The 12,297-nt window shown below is 46.3% G+C and overlaps 1 protein-coding gene across 1 annotated transcript in view; it reads right to left on the minus strand.

Annotated features, from left to right (window-relative positions):
* Positions 1-10,435, minus strand: part of LOC139421644 (WD repeat domain phosphoinositide-interacting protein 1-like) — a 32,885-nt gene extending 22,450 nt beyond the window's left edge. Inside the window, exons 1-3 of the mRNA XM_071172725.1 lie at positions 10,221-10,435; positions 1,807-1,889; positions 1-149 (exon numbers count right to left, since the gene is read on the minus strand). The exon at positions 1-149 is cut by the window's left edge and continues 18 nt beyond it. Coding sequence (XP_071028826.1) covers positions 1-149; positions 1,807-1,889; positions 10,221-10,330 — 342 coding nt within the window. The 5' untranslated portion in view covers positions 10,331-10,435. The remainder of the gene's footprint in view (positions 150-1,806; positions 1,890-10,220) is intronic.
* Positions 10,436-12,297: the final 1,862 nt, after the last annotated feature.

Genomic DNA, 12,297 nt, shown 5'->3' on the forward strand with positions numbered 1-12,297 from the left:
AGAGAGGATGTTGTTACTGTAGCTGTAGTTGCAGATCTCCGTTCCCTTCTTGAAGTGGTAGACGTTCATCCGTCTGGGGATGGAGAGACTGACCACCACCACCAGACTGCTGGAGAACAACCGCTCCACGATGTACACGTCTGGGGTCTCTGATGGGGAAGAGCAGGGGAACACAGGGGTAAGCATGGTATGGACATGAGTGTCCTGGGGGGCCTGAGGTAGCCTGGTATTAGTGTCCTGGGGGGGGCTGAGGCAGCCTGGTATTAGTGTCCTGGGGGGGGGCTGATGTAGCCTGGTATTAGTGTCCTGAGGGGGGAGGTATTCTGGTATTAGTGTCCTGGGGGGCTGAGGTAGCCTGGTATTAGTGTCCTAGGGGGCTGAGGTAGCCTGGTATTAGTGTCCTGGGGGGCTGAGGTAGCCTGGTATTAGTGTCCTGGGGGGGGCTGAGGTAGCCTGGTATTAGTGTCCTGGGGGGGGCTGAGGTAGCCTGGTATTAGTGTCCTGGGGGGGGCTGAGGTAGCCTGGTATTAGTGTCCTGGGGGGGGCTGAGGTAGCCTGGTATTAGTGTCCTGGGGGGGGCTGAGGTAACCTGGTATTAGTGTCCTGGGGGGTGCTGAGGTAGCCTGGTGTTAGTGTCCTGACATGTGTCTGCCAGTAATAATGAAGTGAACAGTAAATCACCAGAGACTGCTGGCTAGTCAAGGTATCCATCTACTATTGTCTGTCAACCAGTTATCAGTCTACACACAGTGTCTGCGACCCAAATTACACCCCATTGCCTATTTACTTTTGACTGGGAGCCACAGGGCTCTATGTATTTGGAACACAGCCAGTGATTCACTGACAAGGAAGTAGACTAACAGAGAATTACCCATCATTGGAAGAGGACTGCCAAGTAATTTCCCTGTAACTGACACTAATGTCCAGAGAGAGGCTGGACAACACAACTAGAATGAGATCCTCTGTATGGACTGAACAATTCTACAGCTTGGCAGAGCAGAGGCCTGTATAAGTCAGAGGCCTGTATGAGTCAGACGCCTGTATGAGTCAGAGTCCTGTATGAGTCAGAGTCGGGGTCTAGGGGAAGGGTCTAGGGGTTTGTTTGGGATGGGGTCTAGGGGAAGAGGTTTGTTTGGGATGGGGTCTAGGGGAGGAGATTTGTTTAGGACGGTTCTAAGGTTTGTTTGTGACGGGGTCTAGGGGAATAGGTTTGTTGGGGAAGGGTCTAGGGGTGTGTTTGGGACAGGGTCTAGGGGAAGGGTCTAGGGGTTTGTTTGGAACGGGGTCTAGGGGAAGGGTCTAGGGGTTTGTTTGGAACGGGGTCTAGGGGAAGGGTCTAAGGGAAGGGTCTAGGGGTTTGTTTGGGACGGGATCTAAGGGAAGGGTCTAAGGGAAGGGTCTAGGGGTGTGGTTGGGACAGGGTCTAGGGGAAGGGTCTAGGGGTGTGTTTAGGACAGGGTCTAAGGGAAGGGTCTAGGGGTGTGGTTGGGACAGGGTCTAGGGGAAGGGTCTAGGGGTGTGTTTGGGACGGGACGGGGTCGAGTGGAAGGGTCTAGGGGAAGGGTATAGGGGTTTGTTTGGGACGGGTCGAGGGGAAGGGTCTAGGGGTTTGGTTGGGACAGGGTCTAGGGGTGTGTTTAGGACAGGGTCTAAGGCAAGGGTCTAGGGGTTTGTTTAGGACTGGGTCTAAGGGAAGGGTCTAGGGGTGTGTTTAGGACAGGGTCTAGGGGTGTGTTTGGGACGGGGTCTAAGGGAAGGGTCTAGGGGAAGGGTCTAGGGGTGTATTTAGGACAGGACTATACTAACCGCTCTCGTAGATGCAGTCCAGTTTGTCCACTGAGGTCACAGAGAACAGCTTATAGCCTGTCTTGGTTCCCACTGCCAATGACCTGGGAACACAACAACAACAACAACAACACATACAGAGGTTGATAAACACATATAGAATATTACAAGTCAAAGTGACTAATGTGTGACTAGTTTCTTCATGCACACCAGAGTATTTACACACACACACACCCAACAACAACAACAACAACAACAACAAACACACACACACACACACACACACACACACACACACACACACACACACACACAGAGGTAGATCATTATTAAAAAACACATTGAATATGTTAGGGTAAAAACAAGCCAATGAAGTGTAACTCATCTCATGCACACCAGACTTTGCTCTCAATGGTTTTATAGACACTGTTTATTTGGGGGATTCCAGAACAAATAAACAGTTACTTTGTTTTTCAAGTTTGCTGCAAGGACTTTTGATAAAAGGGACAAAAACATGGAATTGGAAAGTTGCAAGTGTGACTCTTTCCTCGTGTAAATGCTGTGTTCTCCATCCATTCTGGACAGGAGGGAACTTCCCCCAAACTTCATGACTGAAATATCATCATTTTCAGTTAAACATGATATTGCCTATGGAGTACTGATGTGATTGAACTTGCTCAGTTATCATTTTCCATAGCCAGTCCAAATACAAAGAGAGAGAGTGTCTCTCTCTCTCTCTCTCTCTCTCTCTCTCTCTCTCTCTCTCTCTCTCTCTCTCTCTCTCTCTCTCTCTCTCTCTCTCTCTCTCTCTCTCTCTCTCTCTCTCTCTCTCTCTCTCTCTCTCTCTCTCTCTCTCTCTCTCTCTCTCTCTCTTTTCTGAGAGAACTGATAAAACTGCCCACACAAACACAGGAAACCGAGTAACACAGGTCTAACAGTCACATCCTACCTGATAGTAACACAGGTCTAAACAGTCACATCCTACCTGATAATAACACAGGTCTAACAGTCACATCCTACCTGATAATAACACAGGTCTAACAGACACATCCTACCTGATAGTAACACAGGTCTAACAGACACATCCTACCTGATATTAACACAGGTCTAACAGTCACATCCTACCTGATATTAACACAGGTCTAACAGTCACATCCTACCTGATAATAACACAGGTCTAACAGACACATCCTACCTGATAGTAACACAGGTCTAACAGTCACATCCTACCTGATAGTAACACAGGTCTAACAGTCATCTGTACCTTGGTTAAGTGTTCCTGTGGTTACAGACGCAACACAAACAGTACACACACAGTCAAATCAAATCACATTTTATTTGTCACATACACATGGTTAGCAGATGTTAATGCGAGTGTAGCGAAATGCTTGTGCTTCTAGTTCCGACAATGCAGTAATAACCAACAAGTAATCTAACTAACAATTCCAAAACTACTGTCTTATACACAGTGTAAGGGGATAAAGAATATGTACATAAGGATATATGAATGAGTGATGGTACAGAGCAGCATATATCAGTGAATGCTGTTCCACCACTGAGAATGTCTGTTCTCAGAGAATGTTCACGGTTCTGTCCCAGGGATTACATGATATGATGTCTATGGTTCTGTCCCAGGGATTACATGATATGATGTCTATGGTTCTGTCCCAGGGATTACATGATATGATGTCTATGGTTCTGTCCCAGGGATTACATGATATGATGTCTATGGTTCTGTCCCAGGGATTACATGATATGATGTCTATGGTTCTGTCCCAGGGATGACATGATATGATGTCTATGGTTCTGTCCCAGGGATGACATGATGTCTATGGTTCTGTCCCAGGGATTACATGATATGATGTCTATGGTTCTGTCCCAGGGATGGCATGATATGATGTCTATGGTTCTGTCCCAGGGATTACATGATATGATGTCTATGGTTCTGTCCCAGGGATTACATGATATGATGTCTATGGTTCTATCCCAGGGATGACATGATATGATGTCTATGGTTCTGTCCCAGGGATTACATGATATGATGTCTATGGTTCTGTCCCAGGGATTACATAATATGATGTCTATGGTTCTGTCCCAGGGATTACATGATATGATGTCTATGGTTCTGTCCCAGGGAATACATGATATGATGTCTATGGTTCTGTCCCAGGGATTACATGATATGATGTCTATGGTTCTGTCCCAGGGATTACATGATATGATGTCTATGGTTCTGTCCCAGGGATTACATGATATGATGTCTATGGTTCTGTCCCAGGGATTACATGATATGATGTCTATGGTTCTGTCCCAGGGATTCTGTTTATTGAGTAAACCATTGATTATTGAGTATTGAGTAAACCATTGAATATTGAGTAAACCATTGAGTATTGAGTAAACCATTGAGTATTGAGTAAACCATTGAGCATTGAGTATTGAGTAAACCATTGAGTATTGAGTAAACCATTGAGTTCAACTGGTAAAAACAGAAAGGAGGCTAGTGTGCAAATCTTGACTGAGATGCACTACTACTTGTACTGCTGTCCAACAGAAGAAGAATGGATTAATTTTGGTTAGGTCCTCCTTCAGCACAGTTACATCATTAAGATGGCTGAGCAGGGAGGACAGTCATCTAGCAGGGAGGACAGTCATCTAGCAGGGAGGACAGTCATCTAGTAGGGAGGACAGTCATCTAGTAGGGAGGACAGTCATCTAGCAGGGAGGACAGTCATCTAGCAGGGAGGATAGTCATCTAGCAGGGAGGACAGTCATCTAGCAGGGAGGACAGTCATCTAGTAGGGAGGACAGTCATCTAGCAGGGAGGACAGTCATCTAGCAGGGAGGACAGTCATCTAGCAGGGAGGACAGTCATCTAGCAGGGAGGACAGTCATCTAGCAGGGAGGACAGTCATCTAGCAGGGAGGACAGTCATCTAGCAGGGAGGACAGTCATCTAGCTAGGGTGTGTTTAGGGGCACGTCCCAATTGGCACCCTAAATAGTGCACTACTTTTTGACCAGAGCCCATAGGTTAGTGCACTATATAGGGAATAGGGTGCCATTGGAGTGTTTATAAAGTTCACCGAGTTGTTCCATTGGACAGTTTCTAAAAGCCACTGCTCTGTTCCCCTGGATGGGGCTGTCTGCTGTACATGTCTGGTCCTGCTCTGGAAACGGGAACAAACCTGCAATCATCATCACTGAAAGAAAGAAAGAGTGTTTGACCACACAACCAGATTCCACAGTAAGCTCTCACTCTTCACGGGTACGCATTGTTCCTGACTTTCTTTAAAATTGATATTTGTTCATCTTTTTTTCCGGAACTTTCTTCGTTTTTGTTGTTGTTGTTTTGAATGCTGTTTTTATTGTGAGATCTCTGGTGGATCAGATCCCCACTGTATTACGTAGGCCTATGGGGTTAAAAAATGATCAGATCAGATCAGATCCCCACTGTAGGCTATGTAGTAGGTAGGCCTATGGGGTTAAAAAATGATCAGATCAGATCAGATCCCCACTGTAGGCTATGTAGTACGTAGGCCTATGGGGTTAAAAAATGATCAGATCAGATCCCCACTGTAGACTATGTAGTACGTAGGCCTATGGTTTAATAATATATTGCCCATCGCATCTTGAAAGAAAACGTAGCCTAAAGTTGCACCGGAAAAATGAAATGAACTGTGTGTTGTTGAAGTAATTGTATGTTCAGATCCAAACCCCAACACCACAGAACAACAGGTCTACTCTGTTCAGATCCAAACCCCAACACCCCAACACAACAGGTCTACTCTGTTCAGATCCAAACCCCAACACCACAGAACAACAGGTCTACTCTGTTCAGATCCAAACCCCAACACCACAGAACAACAGGTCTACTCTGTTCAGATCCAAACCCCAACACCACAGAACAACAGGTGTACTCTGTTCAGATCCAAACCCCAACACCACAGAACAACAGGTGTACTCTGTTCAGATCCAAACCCCAACACCACAGAACAACAGGTCTACTCTGTTCAGATCCAAACCCCAACACCACAGAACAACAGGTCTACTCTGTTCTATGTTCAGATCCAAACCCCAACACCACAGAACAACAGGTCTACTCTGTTCAGATCCAAACCCCAACACCACAGAACAACAGGTCTACTCTGTTCTATGTTCAGATCCAAACCCCAACACCACAGAACAACAGGTCTACTCTGTTCAGATCCAAACCCCAACACCACAGAACAACAGGTCTACTCTGTTCAGATCCAAACCCCAACACCACAGAACAACAGGTCTACTCTGTTCTATGTTCAGATCCAGACCCCAACACCACAGAACAACAGGTCTACTCTGTTCAGATCCAAACCCCAACACCACAGAACAACAGGTCTACTCTGTTCAGATCCAAACCCCAACACCACAGAACAACAGGTCTACTCTGTTCAGATCCAAACCCCAACACCACAGGACAACAGGTCTACTCTGTTCAGATCCAAACCCCAACACCACAGAACAACAGGTCTACTCTGTTCTATGTTCAGATCCAAACCCCAACACCACAGAACAACAGGTCTACTCTGTTCAGATCCAAACCCCAACACCACAGAACAACAGGTCTACTCTGTTCAGATCCAAACCCCAACACCACAGAACAACAGGTCTACTCTGTTCAGATCCAAACCCGAACACCACAGAACAACAGGTCTACTCTGTTCTATGTTCAGATCCAAACCCCAACACCACAGAACAACAGGTCTACTCTGTTCAGATCCAAACCCCAACACCACAGAACAACAGGTCTACTCTGTTCAGATCCAAATCCCAACACCACAGAACAACAGGTCTACTCTGTTCAGATCCAAACCCCAACACCACAGAACAACAGGTCTACTCTGTTCTATGTTCAGATCCAAACCCCAACACCACAGAACAACAGGTCTTCTCTGTCCAAACCCCAACACCACAGAACAACAGGTCTACTCTGATCCAAACCCCAACACCACAGAACAACAGGTCTACTCTGTTCAGATCCAAACCCCAACACCACAGAACAACAGGTCTACTCTGTTCTATGTTCAGATCCAGACCCCAACACCACAGAACAGCAGGTCTACTCTGTTCAGATCCAAACCCCAACACCACAGAACAACAGGTCTACTCTGTTCAGATCCAAACCCCAACACCACAGAACAACAGGTCTACTCTGTTCAGATCCAAACCCCAACACCACAGGACAACAGGTCTACTCTGTTCAGATCCAAACCCCAACACCACAGAACAACAGGTCTACTCTGTTCAGATCCAAACCCCAACACCACAGAACAACAGGTCTACTCTGTTCAGATCCAAACCCCAACACCACAGAACAACAGGTCTACTCTGTTCTATGTTCAGATCCAAACCCCAACACCACAGAACAACAGGTCTACTCTGTTCAGATCCAAACCCCAACACCACAGAACAACAGGTCTACTCTGTTCAGATCCAAACCCCAACACCACAGAACAACAGGTCTACTCTGTTCTATGTTCAGATCCAGACCCCAACACCACAGAACAACAGGTCTACTCTGTTCAGATCCAAACCCCAACACCACAGAACAACAGGTCTACTCTGTTCAGATCCAAACCCCAACACCACAGAACAACAGGTCTACTCTGTTCAGATCCAAACCCCAACACCACAGGACAACAGGTCTACTCTGTTCAGATCCAAACCCCAACACCACAGAACAACAGGTCTACTCTGTTCTATGTTCAGATCCAAACCCCAACACCACAGAACAACAGGTCTACTCTGTTCAGATCCAAACCCCAACACCACAGAACAACAGGTCTACTCTGTTCAGATCCAAACCCCAACACCACAGAACAACAGGTCTACTCTGTTCAGATCCAAACCCGAACACCACAGAACAACAGGTCTACTCTGTTCTATGTTCAGATCCAAACCCCAACACCACAGAACAACAGGTCTACTCTGTTCAGATCCAAACCCCAACACCACAGAACAACAGGTCTACTCTGTTCAGATCCAAATCCCAACACCACAGAACAACAGGTCTACTCTGTTCAGATCCAAACCCCAACACCACAGAACAACAGGTCTACTCTGTTCTATGTTCAGATCCAAACCCCAACACCACAGAACAACAGGTCTACTCTGTTCAGATCCAAACCCCAACACCACAGAACAACAGGTCTACTCTGTTCAGATCCAAACCCCAACACCACAGAACAACAGGTCTACTCTGTTCTATGTTCAGATCCAGACCCCAACACCACAGAACAGCAGGTCTACTCTGTTCAGATCCAAACCCCAACACCACAGAACAACAGGTCTACTCTGTTCAGATCCAAACCCCAACACCACAGAACAACAGGTCTACTCTGTTCAGATCCAAACCCCAACACCACAGGACAACAGGTCTACTCTGTTCAGATCCAAACCCCAACACCACAGAACAACAGGTCTACTCTGTTCAGATCCAAACCCCAACACCACAGAACAACAGGTCTACTCTGTTCAGATCCAAACCCCAACACCACAGAACAACAGGTCTACTCTGTTCTATGTTCAGATCCAAACCCCAACACCACAGAACAACAGGTCTACTCTGTTCAGATCCAAACCCCAACACCACAGAACAACAGGTCTACTCTGTTCTATGTTCAGATCCAAACCCCAACACCACAGAACAACAGGTCTACTCTGTTCAGATCCAAACCCCAACACCACAGAACAACAGGTCTACTCTGTTCAGATCCAAACCCCAACACCACAGGACAACAGGTCTACTCTGTTCAGATCCAAACCCCAACACCACAGAACAACATGTCTACTCTGTTCAGATCCAAACCCCAACACCACAGAACAACAGGTCTACTCTGTTCTATGTTCAGATCCAAACCCCAACACCACAGGACAACAGGTCTACTCTGTTCAGATCCAAACCCCAACACCACAGAACAACAGGTCTACTCTGTTCAGATCCAAACCCCAACACCACAGAACAACAGGTCTACTCTGTTCTATGTTCAGATCCAAACCCCAACACCACAGAACAACAGGTCTACTCTGTTCTGCATTCCTTTATGAAGTAAACACTCTCCTGCTCAAGGTTTTTTACCAGTTACCTAACTAAGACTAATCTATGGACAGGTGTGTGTGTGTGTGCGGGTGTGCATGTGTGTGTTACCTAGTACCGAGCCTACGACAGAAGCTATGGACAGGTTGTGAAAATTTTCTCCACAGTGCCAGTCAGCCTCATATCAGGTGAGCAGGCGATCTGAGAGTTATTCACTGCCCCAGATATACTGTCCCTATTCCCTACATACAGTAGGGCTCTATAGGCCCTGGTCAAAACTAGTGATACTGTCCCTATTCCCTACATACAGTAGGGCTCTATAGGCCCTGGTCAAAACTAGTGATACTGTCCCTATTCCCTACATACAGTAGGGCTCTATAGGCCCTGGTCAAAACTAGTGATACTGTCCCTATTCCCTACATACAGTAGGGCTCTATAGGCCCTGGTCAAAACTACTAATACTGTCCCTATTCCCTACATACAGTAGGGCTCTATAGGCCCTGGTCAAAACTAGTAATACTGTCCATATTCCCTACATACAGTAGGGCTCTATAGGCCCTGGTCAAAACTACTAATACTGTCCCTATTCCCTACATACAGTAGGGCTCTATAGGCCCTGGTCAAAACTAGTAATACTGTCCATATTCCCTACATACAGTAGGGCTCTATAGGCCCTGGTCAAAACTACTAATAATGTCCCTATTCCCTACATACAGTAGGGCTCTATAGGCCCTGGTCAAAACTACTAATACTGTCCCTATTCCCTACATACAGTAGGGCTCTATAGGCCCTGGTCCAAACTAGTGCAGAGAACAGGATGCCATTTGGGATACATTTCTGTTCATGAAAAGTAGTTGAGCGTGGCGATTCAAGCATTCTCAGTCAGTGCTTACATTAGTCAAAGGAACTCTCTCTGTCAAATGGAGTCAATAAGAAAGGGATCAATAGATTTCTATGGGCATCAGTGTGTATAACAGGAGTGCCTTTGAAGCCCCGTCGTCCTGCCTCCAGAACGGTTCCATCGTTCCACTGTTGTCAACCGTTTTTAGAACAAATCCTGTGGTTTCAGGTTTAAGCATAATTAGTGTGTTTTGTTAAGAGGACTGTGAACTGCCCTCTCTGATCATCACATGCGAATTCTGTAGCCGCTATGTAGAATTCTATAACATCTATGGGCTATTTAATTAGGATTTTTAGGACCTCACAATGAAAGGGAAATATTTTTTAGATTGCATCACCATGATATCATACTGAAAGGTGTATTTATCTATAACTTATTTTACAGGAAATGACAAGGACATTTGCTGAGAGAGCATTTTGTTGTAGGCAACCAACCCAACAGGCAGCGGGTTCCGAGGCGCTTACGTGGAGTCTTGGTTGAAAGAGGCGCAGCCAAGCCCCGTCAGCTCCGTCCCCGGCCCGGCTCCCGGTTCACCCGGTCCGCTAGGACCGTCTGCTCCCTCTCCCGTCTCCATCCCGATTCCCAGCGACCTCTTTCCCTCCCTCCGCCCTGGATCGGAGGCCTGGGATCGGCTTTGCCTCTTGGCACGATAGCGTCGGATTGAGGATCCAGCTGAGAAGAAATCTCGAACGCCTTTTTAACAATAAACCGATCTAATCATAGGCCTGAGTGTTTTGAACTCCTTGTATCCGGTGTTTTTAGAATCCAAATCTGAGTTCCATAAATGTTCTTATTTAGTACAGAAGAGATCAGACACTCTGGAGAAAGAAGGGGAAAAAAACGAAGCAAAACAAGAACAGCTGACAGCTTGTTGCGTCACTCGGATTTCCCGTCCCAGTTGGCTGAAAGCGAAATTCAGTGTTGTCGTCGGCTCGATTCTGATTGGTCAGGTGCATAGAGAATGATAGAGGCCTGTAGTGGCCCAAAATCTATTTTAGCATGGGCAGCGCCAGAGGGGAAGATGCGAAGCAAAAGGTTTTACTCCGCCCAAAATCTGTCCACGAAAATAAGCCCAACTTTGAAAAAACGACTTCATATTGGAGTTGTGCCTGTTTTCCAGAGATAGATAGAAGACTCAGACAGAGGACTCATCGTGGATATAACCCGTTTTAGCATGGACATTGCCATTGAGGGCTTCCACCACTTAAAGTAGTCAACTGGGTGGGGGTTCCTATGAGTTGGGAGCAATCAGCCAATGAAGAAAAATGTAAATTACTACTTTAAAATGGAGATAGCCTCAATGGTGCTGCCCATGCTGTCACAGATCCTATAATCAAATCACATTTTATTTGTCACGTATTTTGTAAACAGCAGGTGTAGACTAACAGTGAAATGCTTCCTTATGGGCCCTTCCAAACAATGTAGAGAGAAAGATAATAAAAAATAATAAAATAATAAAAAAATAATAACATGAGGAATAAATATACAATGAGTAACGATAACTTGGCTATATACACGGGGTACCAGTACCTAGTCAATGATAACTTGGTTATATACACGGGATACCAGTACTGAGTCAATGATAACTTGGCTATATACACGAGGTACCAGTACCTAGTCAATGATAACTTGGTTATATACACAGATTACCAGTACCCAGTCAATGATAACTTGGCTATATACACGGGGTACCAGTACCTAGTCAATGATAACTTGGTTATATACACAGATTACCAGTACCCAGTCAATGATAACTTGGCTATATACACGGGGTACCAGTACCTAGTCAATGATAACTTCGTTATATACACAGATTACCAGTACCCAGTCAATGATAACTTGGCTATATACACGGGGTACCAGTACCTAGTCAATGATAACTTGGTTATATACACAGATTACCAGTACCCAGTCAATGACCCAGTCAATGATAACTTGGCTATATACACGGGGTACCAGTACCTAGTCAATGATAACTTGGTTATATACACAGGATACCAGTACCTAGTCAATGATAACTTGGTTATATACACAATTTATCAGTACTGAGTCAATGATAACTTGGTTATATACACGGGGGACCAGTACCTAGTCAATGACAACTTGGTTATATACACAGGGTACCAGTACCTAGTCAATGATAACTTGGTTATGGGCCTCCCGGGTGGCGCAGTGGTTAAGGGCGCTGTACTATCAGAGTCCCTGAGTTCGCGCCCAGGCTCTGTCGTAACCGGCCGCGACCGGGAGGTCCGTGGGGCGACGCACAATTGGCCTAGTGTCGTCCGGGTTAGGGAGGGCTTGGTCGGTAGGGATGTCCTTGTCTCATCGCGCACCAGCGACTCCTGTGGCGGGCCGGGCGCAGTGCGCGCTAACCAAGGTTGCCAGGTGCACGGTGTAGCCTCCGACACATTGGTGCGGCTGGCTTCCGGGTTGGATGCGCGCTGTGTTAAGAAGCAGTGCGGCTGGTTGGGTTGTGTACATGACTTTCAACCTTCGTCTCTCCCGAGCCCGTACGGGAGTTGTAGCGATGAGACAAGATAG

This window comes from Oncorhynchus clarkii, chromosome 12 (genome assembly GCF_045791955.1).
Source record: "Oncorhynchus clarkii lewisi isolate Uvic-CL-2024 chromosome 12, UVic_Ocla_1.0, whole genome shotgun sequence".
Taxonomy (NCBI): Eukaryota; Metazoa; Chordata; class Actinopteri; order Salmoniformes; family Salmonidae; genus Oncorhynchus; species Oncorhynchus clarkii.